The 12863-nt window shown below is 32.9% G+C and overlaps 2 protein-coding genes across 6 annotated transcripts; one reads left to right on the plus strand and one right to left on the minus strand.

The window, feature by feature from the left end:
* Nucleotides 1-102: 102 nt before the first annotated feature.
* Nucleotides 103-2029, minus strand: LOC18042587 (glycolipid transfer protein 3). 3 transcript variants are annotated; one of them, XM_006434356.2, is made up of 7 exons: nucleotides 1902-2029; nucleotides 1575-1801; nucleotides 1400-1455; nucleotides 1100-1230; nucleotides 672-807; nucleotides 377-520; nucleotides 103-243 (listed from the first exon to the last, which is right to left on the minus strand). In XM_006434356.2, the coding sequence occupies exons 1-7, from the start codon at nucleotides 1982-1984 to the stop codon at nucleotides 208-210; spliced, it is 813 nt and encodes a 270-aa protein (XP_006434419.2). In that variant the 5' UTR covers nucleotides 1985-2029; the 3' UTR covers nucleotides 103-207. The 3 variants fall into 3 exon arrangements, with proteins under 3 accessions (XP_006434419.2, XP_024040326.1, XP_024040325.1); XM_024184558.1 differs by lacking the exon at nucleotides 1902-2029 and having other exon boundaries at nucleotides 1558-1613; XM_024184557.1 differs by lacking the exon at nucleotides 103-243 and having other exon boundaries at nucleotides 399-520; nucleotides 617-807.
* Nucleotides 2030-8194: 6165 nt separating this feature from the next.
* Nucleotides 8195-11878, plus strand: LOC18043075. Of its 3 annotated transcripts, none has more exons than XM_006434358.2 (9): nucleotides 8195-8493; nucleotides 8666-8731; nucleotides 9639-9719; nucleotides 9814-9867; nucleotides 9950-10018; nucleotides 10678-10740; nucleotides 11120-11202; nucleotides 11295-11360; nucleotides 11465-11878. In XM_006434358.2, exons 1-9 carry the CDS (start codon nucleotides 8263-8265, stop codon nucleotides 11505-11507), a joined length of 756 nt encoding a protein of 251 aa, XP_006434421.1. In that variant the 5' UTR covers nucleotides 8195-8262; the 3' UTR covers nucleotides 11508-11878. The 3 variants fall into 3 exon arrangements, with proteins under 3 accessions (XP_006434421.1, XP_024040941.1, XP_024040942.1); XM_024185173.1 differs by having other exon boundaries at nucleotides 8205-8493; nucleotides 8666-8750; nucleotides 9529-9719; nucleotides 11465-11797; XM_024185174.1 differs by lacking the exon at nucleotides 8195-8493 and having other exon boundaries at nucleotides 8603-8750; nucleotides 11465-11797.
* The last annotated feature ends 985 nt before the right edge of the window (nucleotides 11879-12863 follow it).

A 12863-nucleotide genomic window follows, 5' to 3' on the forward strand; every position in this document is an offset into this window, starting at 1 on the left:
TGTCATATTTATAGTGAGAAAAATGTCTTAAACATCACAGAATTTTACTTGTAACTCAAGACATCTATTTTTACATATATATAGAGAAAGATATTCTTGTAAGACAAATTTACAGCTGTATATTTACATGAGCCTAAGATATGGATTGGAAAAAAAAATTACTGGTGCTACATAAAACCAAGCTCTCTGTACACATGATTTTTCCCATTATTTAGACTTTAACATATCCAAGCCTTGCAATCTCTGCAAAATTGAAAAACCATAGAATAAATATTAGTATTTAATCTTCTCAAAAAAAAAATATTAGTATTTAAAAAAAACACTAAAAATGAGTAATATCAGCAATCATATATCAATAGCAAAGATAAAAGCTCACCAAAATCGAGTGGATCTCTTCTAGAAAAGGCACAAGTAATGAAGTCAAGGTCTGCATTTCCTCTTTAAGGTTGTCATAGGTTTCATCTTTTGCCATTAGGATATTCATGAAAGTTACACTATCGGGCAATAGTTTCAGAGCTACCTGCAAATAGTGTAGGTGCATGTATGCATTAACATTAGCGCAACATATAAATGGTTTTTATACATGAGTTGTGAAGCTAGCAAGAGAAATCTTAACTTCTGATGTTGAAAATTTGGTAAATAGAAGAAATCAGATAGGGAGGTATCATTACTTTGAAAGCAGCTGAAGAAATCCATCCATGCCATGGCTTCAAAGCAATGTTATAGGACTCTTCCACTGCTTGCTCCATTTTCTGCCCAGGATCCTTTGCTAATCTTTGCAACAAGGCCACCATAAAATCAAGGGACCTGCATGTTCTTATAACAAAGTTTAGCTAGTCTAACTATAAATAATAGAATTTTTTTAAGTTGGAAATGCAGGTGCAATTGCAAGTTTGAGATTTTTGTATATGTCAACCTTGAATCAAACTCAAAAGTCAATGATGAGTACTGACTGGGTCTAGCTACCAAACCAACCCATGTAAGGCTGGAAAGTTTAATTTAATTTTATAAACAAGAGAGAATTAGTATTTAATTAACATTTACTATCATTTTATGCGTTAGTTATGAATAGAAGATATAGCTATACTCATTTATTCACCTGGTGAGCCAAAGAAAGGCTTTGCTGCAGCTTGTTTTCTTTCTTGCATTGCCTTCACTGGCTTCTTTCTTCAATATTTCAACCACATTTGCATACTTTGAAGGATCTAATTCACAAAACTTCTCCAATCTCTATGAATGAGAAGGAACACCAAATAATGTAACTAAGGTTAAGCCAGCAGAATCACTATTTCCTTATAATGACAGATATACCCATGTTTGATCAGAAAGAAAAGTCAGGAAAGGAAGATTTGGCAAAATTTCAAGGGGGTGTTTTTGTCATAGTTGAAAGACTGGTTACCTGAATATTTTGATGAATGTCTTGTCTAAGGACAAGCATAGTTGGGCCTATCTTATCTGCAAAACGTCACAAAGGCCGAAAAGATATAACCAAAGAAACAAAGTTCATAAACGCAAGATGTAATAAAAAAAATGTCAGAAAAGGGAGAAAAAATTTACTGATGATGACGACTAACCAAGAACTTGAAGCACCAAGTTGCAGAGATGTAAGAAAGGCTTGGTTGGTATATGAATACGGGAAGCATCAAGATTATCTTTAGGCTTAAGTTTGATGAACATGGAGAGCTCTTCAATGGCAGACCTGATCTCTGAACTGCTCTTCTCCATTTCTCTTCTCCTCTTCATTTCGACCTCTTTAGTATCTTTTTCCTCTGCTATTTCAGTTCTTGGTTCTTCCAGGTTTCTGAAAAAGGGAAGACAGATTTCAGAATTTTGAATTTTGCTTCAATATAATGGAGGCTTCCGCTGAATTTTTCAGGACCATTTGCTGGTTAAATACTCACATCTGGGACGCGAACATGTTACTTCTCTGGGTTGAACTCCAATCTTTTTTCTTTTTTTTTTTTTGGGAAAAAAAATAAAACATTTCTTTTTATAAGTCCCTGATGGTGACCTTATATTTGACCTTGAAGTTATCTATCAGCTGTTATCTTAATGCTATTTAAATGAAATCTCATAGTATGTATATATGTACTTAGATCAATGTCCCAAACCTTAGTCTATAAACTCTGATGAAAAGGTTAAATGGTCAAACCATAGTTGGAAATAAACTAGGCTATTTGTTCAAATAACCAATAAAATTAATATTCATCCATTGAAAAATAGATGTAGAGTAATTTTATAATAAAATAATCTCTTATATGTACAAAATTTTTATATAATTGGTGTATAAATGAAGAGGCACATATGTGCGACTTAAAAATTTTCCCCTAATTATTTATCAAAATGGAAAATTAATTACTGTATTTTGGTGTCAGTCTTTCTTCTTCTTCATTTTTTTTTTTGTATGCCTTATAAATTATCATGTATACATGATTTATCAATGCAACTTATGAAAGTGAGTATGCATTTATTTGTAGTATTTAAAAAGAGAGACTATTTTAGAAATTTTGTAGGAAAATGGCTAAAACTTCATAATAAAACAGAATAATGTCTAGTATAGTAGAGAGATGGATCTAATTTAAGTGTTGAAGAAGTCAATAATCACATCAAAATAAATGGTTAAAAAAAATAGTATTTAAACAGAGAGATTATTTTAGAAATTTTATAGGAAAATGGCTAAAATGTCATAATAAAAGCAGCTGTTACATTAGAGATGCTCCGTAGAGCAGCCTTCAAAACCATTAGATATATGCAGTTGAATTTAAAATAATTGTAACAACGTGCATCCATCAGCTGTAGAGTTGTTTTACGTTGAAAATGCTACAATATAATTGAACACCATAATAAAACATAATAATGTCTAGTATAGTGGAGAGATAGATCTAGTTTAAGTGTTGAAGAAGTCAGTAATCACATCAAGTCAACTCTAGGATCACTTCATCCTTAATCACATTGGCTTCTAATTGCCGGTTGGTTTTCAGTTAGTAGTTGAGTTCTGTCATAACCCATGCCTCGTGGTATCTATTTTTTTCATCACCCAAAGAATAATTTTAAATTGGAATCTTCTGCTGTTTTTTAATCTGTAGTCTATAAAATTCAAGATATGCATTACATATCCAAGATTTTCTTTCAAGAAAAATTAATTTGTTTATTGTTTATTTTATTAAACGAATTAGCCAATGACTCCACAAATGGAAATGGATCAACATTTCAATATTCGTACTTACATAGACGGTATCGACGTTGCGGGAATCTAGCACTGGGCTTGGACTAATGGCAATGCCTGTGGGTACACTAATGGAACTATATTTCTCTTCTATAGTTGAATATGAGTAGATATATATAAGTCAAATGCATATATTTTTCAAATATTAGTGGATTGATCTATTCTAATATGGGGATTAATTTTTTAATAAAATGTGTATATTTTTGTAGCTACATCACAATCCAGCAGCAAGGCAGTCAGTTCTCCGATTGGGAGGCATCTAATGGAAACAGAATCCTCCAATATTTTTTTTTGGAGTATTAAACAATAATATTTATGAAAAAAAAAGAATTGGGCTGAATTTCATTGATGAAAATAATTATTTTAAAGCATTCCGACCTCGACACCAAGAAAAGAAAAATTAGGTGGTTGTACCATGCTTTCGAGGAAATATGTCACAGGTTTAATTCAATTTGCGTATATTTTCACTTGAGCACATTTTATTGAGTACATTGCATGATTAATTGTGTTTTATGAAAATCAAAGCAGACGATTTGGAGAAAATTAATTTTTGAGATTTTATAACCTATCAGATTTAAGAGAGATAAACAAATAGGATTGGATTTTGGAAACCTCCATTGTTGTCATACAGTTTGTTGTAATGCTAGTGGACGATGATAATTATAATTTATTTAATATAGCGGTGATATACCTTTTAAGTTATAGTTGTTATAAAAAAAATTATAATTATAAAAAATAAATTAATAATGTATATCAAATATTTTAATACTGTATCTTTTAAGATACAACTATTCAATTTTAATCTCAAACAGAGCCTTAATCTCTTAATGTTTATGAGAGTAAATGAGTAACTAACTTCTCAAATTAGATTATATTTCATTTTTTTTATGTAAAATTATAAATCCAGTCACATTCTTTCGACGTTACATCTACATTATTATCAATACTTATCTGCAACGTCTTGCACTTTATATTACGCATCGTTTCACACTTTTACTCTGGAGTTGTGGGCTCGACTTTGACTAATTATGCCCTACAGTTAAATTTTTTTTTTTTTTTTAATCCAGACACACGTATGAGAAAAAGACAAAAAAATAAAAATCGTTTTCGTTTTCGTAATCCGGAGTAGTCCAAACAAAACTACAAATGGGCTCTCAAAGTGGGACCTAAACTTCACAGGCTGTATCTGGGGCCGAAATTTGAAACTTTTTTTCTTTTTTACCCCGAAATACGAAATTCGAAACGTTAATTAATCACAGTAATCTGATTTTTTTTTCTTTTTTGGGTGCGACAAATTGAAAGGATAATAGGCGGCGATAGTGAGTAATCATTTGATTAGGCTTGTTTTAAATTTAAAGAAAAATAAATAACAATTGCTGAGGACTGCGTGAAGCCGATGTAGGATTGGCTCTTGGGAAAACTAGCTTAGCGATCCGCTAATTACCTATTTATCTTAATTGCTTATAATAATGAATCAAGTACAATTTTATCGAAAGCTCTTCAAATGATTAATTAAATTTGGATTAAGCACTTTAGTTAAATTAATCAATTACGCGGCCTAGATTCGAGGGTCTATGTAATGAAGGTGTGAATACAACAGATTCTCTCCGAAGCTCACACATCTATACATTAAATAAGATAAATGGCAATGAGATGAAGATCCCTGATATTAAATGAAATTATAATTAAGGACATATTTTATAATTTTTTAAATACAAGTCTAAGAATTCATTAATAAATTTAATGGAGAATGACATTTTCATCCATTGTACTTGACTACTTGCTATGTTTTTACTAATTGAATTCCTAAAATTTTGAACAACCCATCGTGTTGTGTCAAATTTGAGGATGCAACGCAAACAATGATGCTGTAAGTAGGTTAAGTAGTTTTGAGATCCTACATAATTGTTTTTAGTGGAAGGTGAATTCAGTTTATTTTTTATGAAAAAAAATGATTTTTTAGTAAAATCTTTTGTAGCGGTAAGATGAAATAAGTTGTTAGAGATTTGTAAGGGAGAAAAGTGTAATTCTTTTTATTAAAAAATGATATTAACTTTTAGGAAAATTATCCATCGACTATTTATTTTTTCTAACTTTTTCAAAAGTCCACCTTCGTCTGCATGTTGTTAAGAGAATTAACGGTAAATTTACTAAATAACTTTTTTGCCCTCAAGTTTACCAAGAATTAAAAAAAAAGGAAAATCAAAAGTGGGGGCTGGCTTGAATCTAATCCCTAACTCAATCCAAAAATTGAAGAAGTTGCGACTAGCCGGTTTGTGGCTTGATGACGGACAATTGATCTTCAAGGCTTGAATTGCTAATGGTGCGATCGTTGGCAGAGAAAGTGAAGAAGATTATTGGTGAGAGGTGGGTTACATAGTGGAGAAAGGAAAGGGAGATGTTGTGGGATTGGGGAAGCTAGTGGTGGCTTGGCGCGGGTACGATGGAGCCGTGTCCAATGCGTGGTCCTATGGGGTGATATTATTTGTGTTGCTTACAAGTTACTTGCCATTTGATGATAGCAATCTTATGGCTATGTATAAGAAGATTAATCAGAGAGATTATCAGTTCTCATATTTGTGTCGAAGCCGGCAAGATTGCTTATTTATTAGCTCCTTGATCCAAATCCAAAGACAAGAATGAGCATAGAGAAGATTATGAATATTTCTTGGTTCACGAAATCATCGCAACAGAGAAAGACAGGGCAAGAAAGCAACTTTTTCGAATTAGGGGTAGCCGATAATAATAAATATATGCTTAAGGAGAAGATACTGGAGATAGTATCAATGAATGTGTTTGATATTATATCATTATCGTCAGGGTTGGATTTGTCAGGGCTTTTTGAGGTGGTGCAGAGAAAGGAGAAGAGGTTTACCACGAAGGGAAAAACAGAAAGAAGCTAAAAATAAAGCTTTTCAAGAGGTAGGAAGAAGCTTAAAAATGATGTAGTTTTTTGTTGCTCAGGTCAAATGACAATTTTATCCCTATGACATTAGCAAAGTCTTAACAACATAATGACAAAAGTAGATGAGTGTAAGAAAATATAATTTTAAGTGGAACTCAGCCAAAAAAAAAAAGATATATGTATTTTTGAAAAAAATTAAAAAAAAAAAAACAGGTTGTTGGTGGATAATTTCTCTAACTTTTATACCCCAAAATATTAAAACTAATCTATTAATTTCAGAGGTACATTAGTCAAATAATTGATTTTCACTAAGAAAAGGCACGTAAGAGAAGGAACCTTTGTTAAAAATATTTATAAACAATGCATTTATTTGTAATTTTCCTTAAAACCGAGGGGCTCTGACGTCGGTACCAAACGGTGATTGTTTAGAACAAACAAAAAGAAAGCATTTCATTGCTTAAATTAACATTGCTCTTGAGTTTATAACATATTGTACTCAGAAATGACGTTAATTAAATGGTTAATGAAGAGATGATAAGATCGTTTGATTAGTTAATCATTTTACACTTGTGTTAAGCTTAAAACCACAAATGCAAGTCAAGCTCGCTTGCTACGCGACAATACAATATATTTGTCTAATTTAATTCTTTTATTAGGTTGATAACGACTTACCATAAGAGCATCAATTTTGACAAGCTCATAACTTTGGATACTTAACCAATGGATTGGAAGAGTGGTACGATTAAAAATATTTATTGAAATGATTGATTTAATTAAACCGGAAATATTGTTATGAAAAAAATACTAAGGAATTAATGGTTAATTCCTGAATTAACGAGTGGGGAAACTGAAGATTGTTGTTTGTTGAGCTTGCTTTGATTTCAAAGTTACATGCTTGGTTAATTATATCCAATGCCTCTCGTTAATATATATATATATATTTTTAATCACTTGAATTGCCAAGAAAATATTCTTATTTGATGCTGGAATCAAGGCAACACGTCAGAAACGATCTAATAATCTTCGCCTACGCTGCTACTTAGACCTACCATTTCAAAAATGCACGAATCTGTTTTCATTATTCGAGCAAACAATAGTTGTAATATTCCGGATTTGAGCTTATTTGTTAAAAAAAAATAGAGAAATTAAGAAAACAGAATCAATTAAATAGCCTCACACACACACACACACACACACACACACACATATATACTCTTATCAAATTGGGAGTTGTTTAACTAGTGATCTCTCTTGTAGACAACAAACTGGTTATATATGTATATATTTGAGGTAAGTGAATTCCATTCACATTTATGCTATGGAATTGATTACCTGCAACAAAAATAATGAGCAAGTAGTGCAGGACTTGGTACAACAAACTACTCCTAAATGATGGAAGCAATGATGCAGGCGTGAACATTGTTTCTCCTTCAACATTACATGTCAACTACTTATAATATTTTTAAAATAATAAATAAATAAAAAAATTAAACAATTAATTATTCTCTTATTGATTAAGTATTTAAAAATTAGTGAGGATTACATTCATTGTTGGGCATTTCTAAATTCTACTACTTATTACCACCCTTAAGTTAAGTTATCGGATTGAAATCGAAATCAAGATGTTGATTGAGCACCCACCATGTTTTAGAAAGATTTGCTGTCCAAATAGTCAAATACGATTACTTTGATAATATAACGCAACCAAGTGTGTGCGTTAGGGAATCAATAAATAGGTAGACAGTAATTATTGAAACACTATAGGAGATTTTTTTTAGGATGAAGTTTTATGTGTCAAGATGATTAATCTTAAAACACGAGTTTATATTTAATAATTTAAATTGGGAGTATTTTGAGCAATCAACTCTAAGAGTGGTGTTGAGAAATTTAGAGGGGTGTTAAAAGTACTACATTTTTTTTATCCGTAATATTGGGCCCTACCAACATGCCAAGTGTGGGTCGCCAATGGATGCGGCCCGTTCATTCATCTAGCGCCGCGGGAGATTGACTATTACGAAAACACAAAATCACCCTTCATCAATAACACCGTAATTACACTTTTAGCCCTTATCGTTTCGAGTATGCTGCTGAATTTAGATGCGATTTGAGCGCAATTAATCATCTACGAAGCATGGCTACTGTAGCGACGGCAGGCGCGCGTGCACTTGCTGTGCCGCGGCGCGCGTTTTTGGCGACGAGGACGAAACAGATTTCATTTTTATCAACATCGTTAAAGATGGGTTTCAATCTTCTGCAGCTGAGGAGCACTGCACCCGCAACCGCAAGAAAAAATCTCATAATACGAGCTGCGAGAATTGAGTCTCAAGGAGTCTCCCTAGGCTTCAGAGCCCCGCATTTTGAGGTCTGTATTTATGAGAATAATCTCGTTAAAATCCCCGGACCGAAATATAGAGAGGCCCTGCTGGTTTAGTTTTTCGTTGGTGACATCCATGGAAATTATTTATTTATTATTTTTTTTTCTTTTCAATTGTTTGTCTTTGGGGTCTTTTGTTTTGCTCGATGGAGTGATTCAGCTGCCGGAGCCGCTTACTGGGAAAATGTGGAAATTGGAAGATTTTGAATCATATCCTGCTTTGCTGGTAATCTCCTATCTGAGTTGTAAGTTTCTAATTAAGCTATCGTATCCTGTTTGCTTCTTTGTTGATGGAAATCTTCTTATCTTGATAATGTTTGTGTTTGTTTTGTGTAAAGCAGAAATTATATGATTGTTTGTGTGCGCAAATGATGAGAACACTTCATACAATAATGTATTGAGAAATGGGGAGTAGAACATGACGACCATTTGAACTTTCAATCAGAGGATTTATATAAACATAGAATTTTTCTCTAGGAAATCCTCATTTGAATAAAGTGAGGATGACACTGACCGAAAAAAAAAAAAAAGCAGTTTTTAATGCATTAACAGAAAAAGAAAAAAGAAAAACACTGTCTCTAATATACTGAAATCTGTGTTTTTTTGGTGTTTTATTGGCATCCTCAAGTGAGGACATCCTCATTAGAAAAGAACTCTATATACATATATGCACCTACAAAAAATGTATTTTTATATTTAGTTTACAGCCATTTGCTGTTGTTTTGTAATGTCTTAAGCAGAATGGTGAGAGTATGAGAGTTATAAGGAACAAAGGGAAAATTGTTTTTTTTGGGTTGAAGGGATGATTTGTTTTGTTTGACATGCAGAACCTAGGCCCATTATTGTTAATTTTGTTTCAAATGGCCTGCTCTAACGATTTAACGATGAACTATCTGCGTTGGTCATAGTCATTCAAATGAAGAGAATTGTATAATCTTCAGTTATTTACTACTTACTGGTCTTACCCTCATACTTGCAGTATATGCAGAATAATATGGCATTTGTTATTGTTCCCTTTCCTAGGTGGAAATTGTCTCTCCTATATCATCTATTGAACATGAACCACCAGTGTTTTCCTCACTCTTTCTCATATAAGCAATTAAAGGCTGCATTCTAACTGAACGATGATGCAGGTTATGTTTATTTGCAATCACTGTCCATTTGTTAAACACTTGCAGAAAGATATTGTCAAGCTTTCAAATTTCTATATGAAGGTAGCTAACCCAAACCTCCTGGTAGGCTGACTGGCTAGTTTCATTCTGAGGTCGTGGCTCTAGCTTATCCTATTTTCATTCTATTTTGCTGCAGAAAGGACTTGCAGTTGTTGCTATATCTTCAAATTCTGTAGCTACTCATCCACAGGTTCGAGTGACTCCATAAATTGAGATTAGAGCTGCATTAAAGCAGTTACATGATTGGTCCAAAATGAAACTGTTCTTCACAGGATGGGCCAGAATTCATGGCTGAAGAGGCTAAATTATTTAATTACCCCTTCCCTTATCTGTATGACGAGGTAAGCTCATGTTTTCAAGCTGCTAATTATTGTCAGTTTATTTGTGCATTTTATTATTATTATTTCTTCAAGATTCATTTTCTTTGGCTCGCAGAAATATATATTAATCTTGGCTTTTGAAATTTGAAGCTCCTGAGCATCTTATTCAGAAGTTTATAGTGTGTTTTCTGTAACGGTTATTATGTTGTCGGTGGCAGTTTGAGTAAAACCTTATTACTAATTCCAATAAATTAGACAACCTAGTTGGGTGGAGGAAATGTGAAAATCTGTTTCTGTAAGAGAAACATATCTAGTTTTTTTTTAAAAATAAATTTGTGCAATTTAATGTGATGAAATTGTAAATTTACTCACCTTCAGCAAACCCTCTCCTTCCATCATTTTTCCTTTTCTCTTTTTGATGGGTTAGGGTGGTGGGGATAGGGAAGGGTGGGACTGTAGAAGAACAAACGGTTCATTGGATCTTGCTAATACTGTTTCTTTTTCACTTATTTTTCATTTAGTGGTTATTTTAATTTAATTTTATTTGCTTGCATGAAGGAATATCATTACTGAACATTTGTCATCTCAAATTGTTGTGGTTTTAAATTATTGGGATATCAAATATTGTTATGTTACTGGAATTGTATCTTTTTTTAATGTGGCTAATTACTCTATTTCAGTCTCAAGATGTTGCACGAGACTTTGGCGCCGCTTGCACCCCAGAATTTTTCCTGTTTAAAAAGGTGATGGTAACCTGCCCTGGCAAATTTACTTAAGTTGTTCAACCTGAGATTACCATTTTTGCTGCTGGGATGTTTAACCTTCATAAGTAGTTGGTCCTAAGCCTGGATAAGAGGAGGAGAGGGGTGTAGTATTCTGATAGGTGGTCAAAGATGTATCCTAGGAATTTGTAATAAGTGCAACAAGGATTTGTGTTTGGGTATGCTGAAACCACCTCACAGACTAGCAGTATTGTTTGAAGGCTCAGTTTTATGTATATTCTCATAATTCTCTCCTCTGGAGCAAACAGTGTGGTAAATTTTAAATTATTTCTTTCTTTGTAATTACAAAGACTAGAAATGTATTAATGTTTTAACATTTGCGGTAAATTTCATGCAACAGGATGGTCGGAGGCCATTTCAGCTAGTGTATCATGGACAATTTGATGACTCTCGGCCTAGTAACAATCTCCCTGTTACTGGGAGGTAAGTTTATCGGTTTCAGTCTTCATATGAATTTATATCTCTCTTGTTTCATAAGTTCCGAAGTAATATGCTTCAATCTATATTTCACATAGGGACATACGTCTTGCAATAGAATGTGTTCTCAGTGGACAACCAGTATCATCAAATCAAAAACCCAGGTAGACTTTGCTGTTATCTCATCATGCCTCTTAAATGTATGTCGTTAAATCAGTTATCGTCCATGATTACATTACTCAACATCATCATTTTCCACTGTCCTAAGTGTTGGATGCAGCATAAAGTGGCATCCACAGACAGTGCAGTAGTCTGTAAACGTGGAATTCAGCTTCTCAAGATCACGCTGTCCAACTAAGAATTTTTATGTCAGGTCGGTGCCATCTTCTCTGTAATATTCATAACCATTTGGAATTTTAGACATTAGAATGCAGGTGTGTAAAAGTTGTCTAGCCGTGTCACGTCCCAATTTTCCTCCAGTATTCTGGATTCTTGAAGGTGCAGAAAAGGACTGATGATGTAATATTCAAATATTATCATTTTGTAAATTTGTATTTTTCTTTTTTTTTTTGAATTTGTAAATGTGTATAGAATATCTGATTTTTGCAGTAATGAATGATATCATTTGGATGAAAAATTGTTAAGAAAATTCTGAACAGTCTGACAGGCTTTATGGGAATCATGCAATAATCTCTTGGGATCTAATAGGTTTTGGGGATCTGCCCTTACACATAATGTTTAGAACATATGAAACAATATTTCAAGATACGTGCAATCCATACAGTAATAATCTCATTGCTTCAACTAGACATGTCCAAAGATAATCTCAGTGATTTGAAAAGTTAAGTCCAAAGACCCAAAGACAAAGCCGAATAACACAAACAAGCATGGCTGTGCTTCTGGTATGGCCTCCGTGAGATCAATTATATAAAATATAAGCATTTTTAATACCAACTATAAAGTTAGCATCCCTGTTTTTAACTTATAATGGCATTGCGCCAGTTCGATTAAAATATGAGGTGTACTAAAAAATTAACAAGTGATGCACGATTACTAGTCCAGTGGATCAGGGGCCTGCTTGAGAGTAGCAATTGTCATTCTAACTATTATTGAAGTGGTTGATTATGAGTTCTGCCAAATTCATGCCAAAATATGAGTTATTAATTATTGTTAAAGTGATAAATGGGACCCCATTTCATGTTTAGGGAAAACTTGAATGTAAAGAAGCAATTATTTTCTCTTAGTTGAGTTGGTTTCTGCAGTTCATGAGTCAGTGTTCTGAATGCTTGAATGTTTTTGTCATGGGTTTTCAAGAATATCAAAGAAATATAAGTATCATTATGGGCACTTGATTTGGATGATATTTAATGAAAAGCCGAAAATTACGTTACAAGGTTTTTGTAGTGTTCTAGGGTAGAAGGTAAATTTGAACTAGTCATCCTTTATGATCTGATTTGATAATACTCCTGTAACATCAAATCCTAATTTGGTATAAATGAATCTGTTCTACTATTATTTTTGAGGGAGTAAAACAGCAGTAATAACAGTTAAATTCAAAAGCTTCCTAGCTTTTATAATGGATTCGGTACCAGGAAGCATAAAACGTCTTTGTATCTTCAAATTTACGTTTAGTATAATAAAGATGAATGTAATGTAATATGCATTAG

This window comes from Citrus clementina, unplaced genomic scaffold (genome assembly GCF_000493195.1).
Source record: "Citrus clementina cultivar Clemenules unplaced genomic scaffold, Citrus_clementina_v1.0 scaffold_5, whole genome shotgun sequence".
In the NCBI taxonomy this organism is placed as follows: Eukaryota; Viridiplantae; Streptophyta; class Magnoliopsida; order Sapindales; family Rutaceae; genus Citrus; species Citrus x clementina.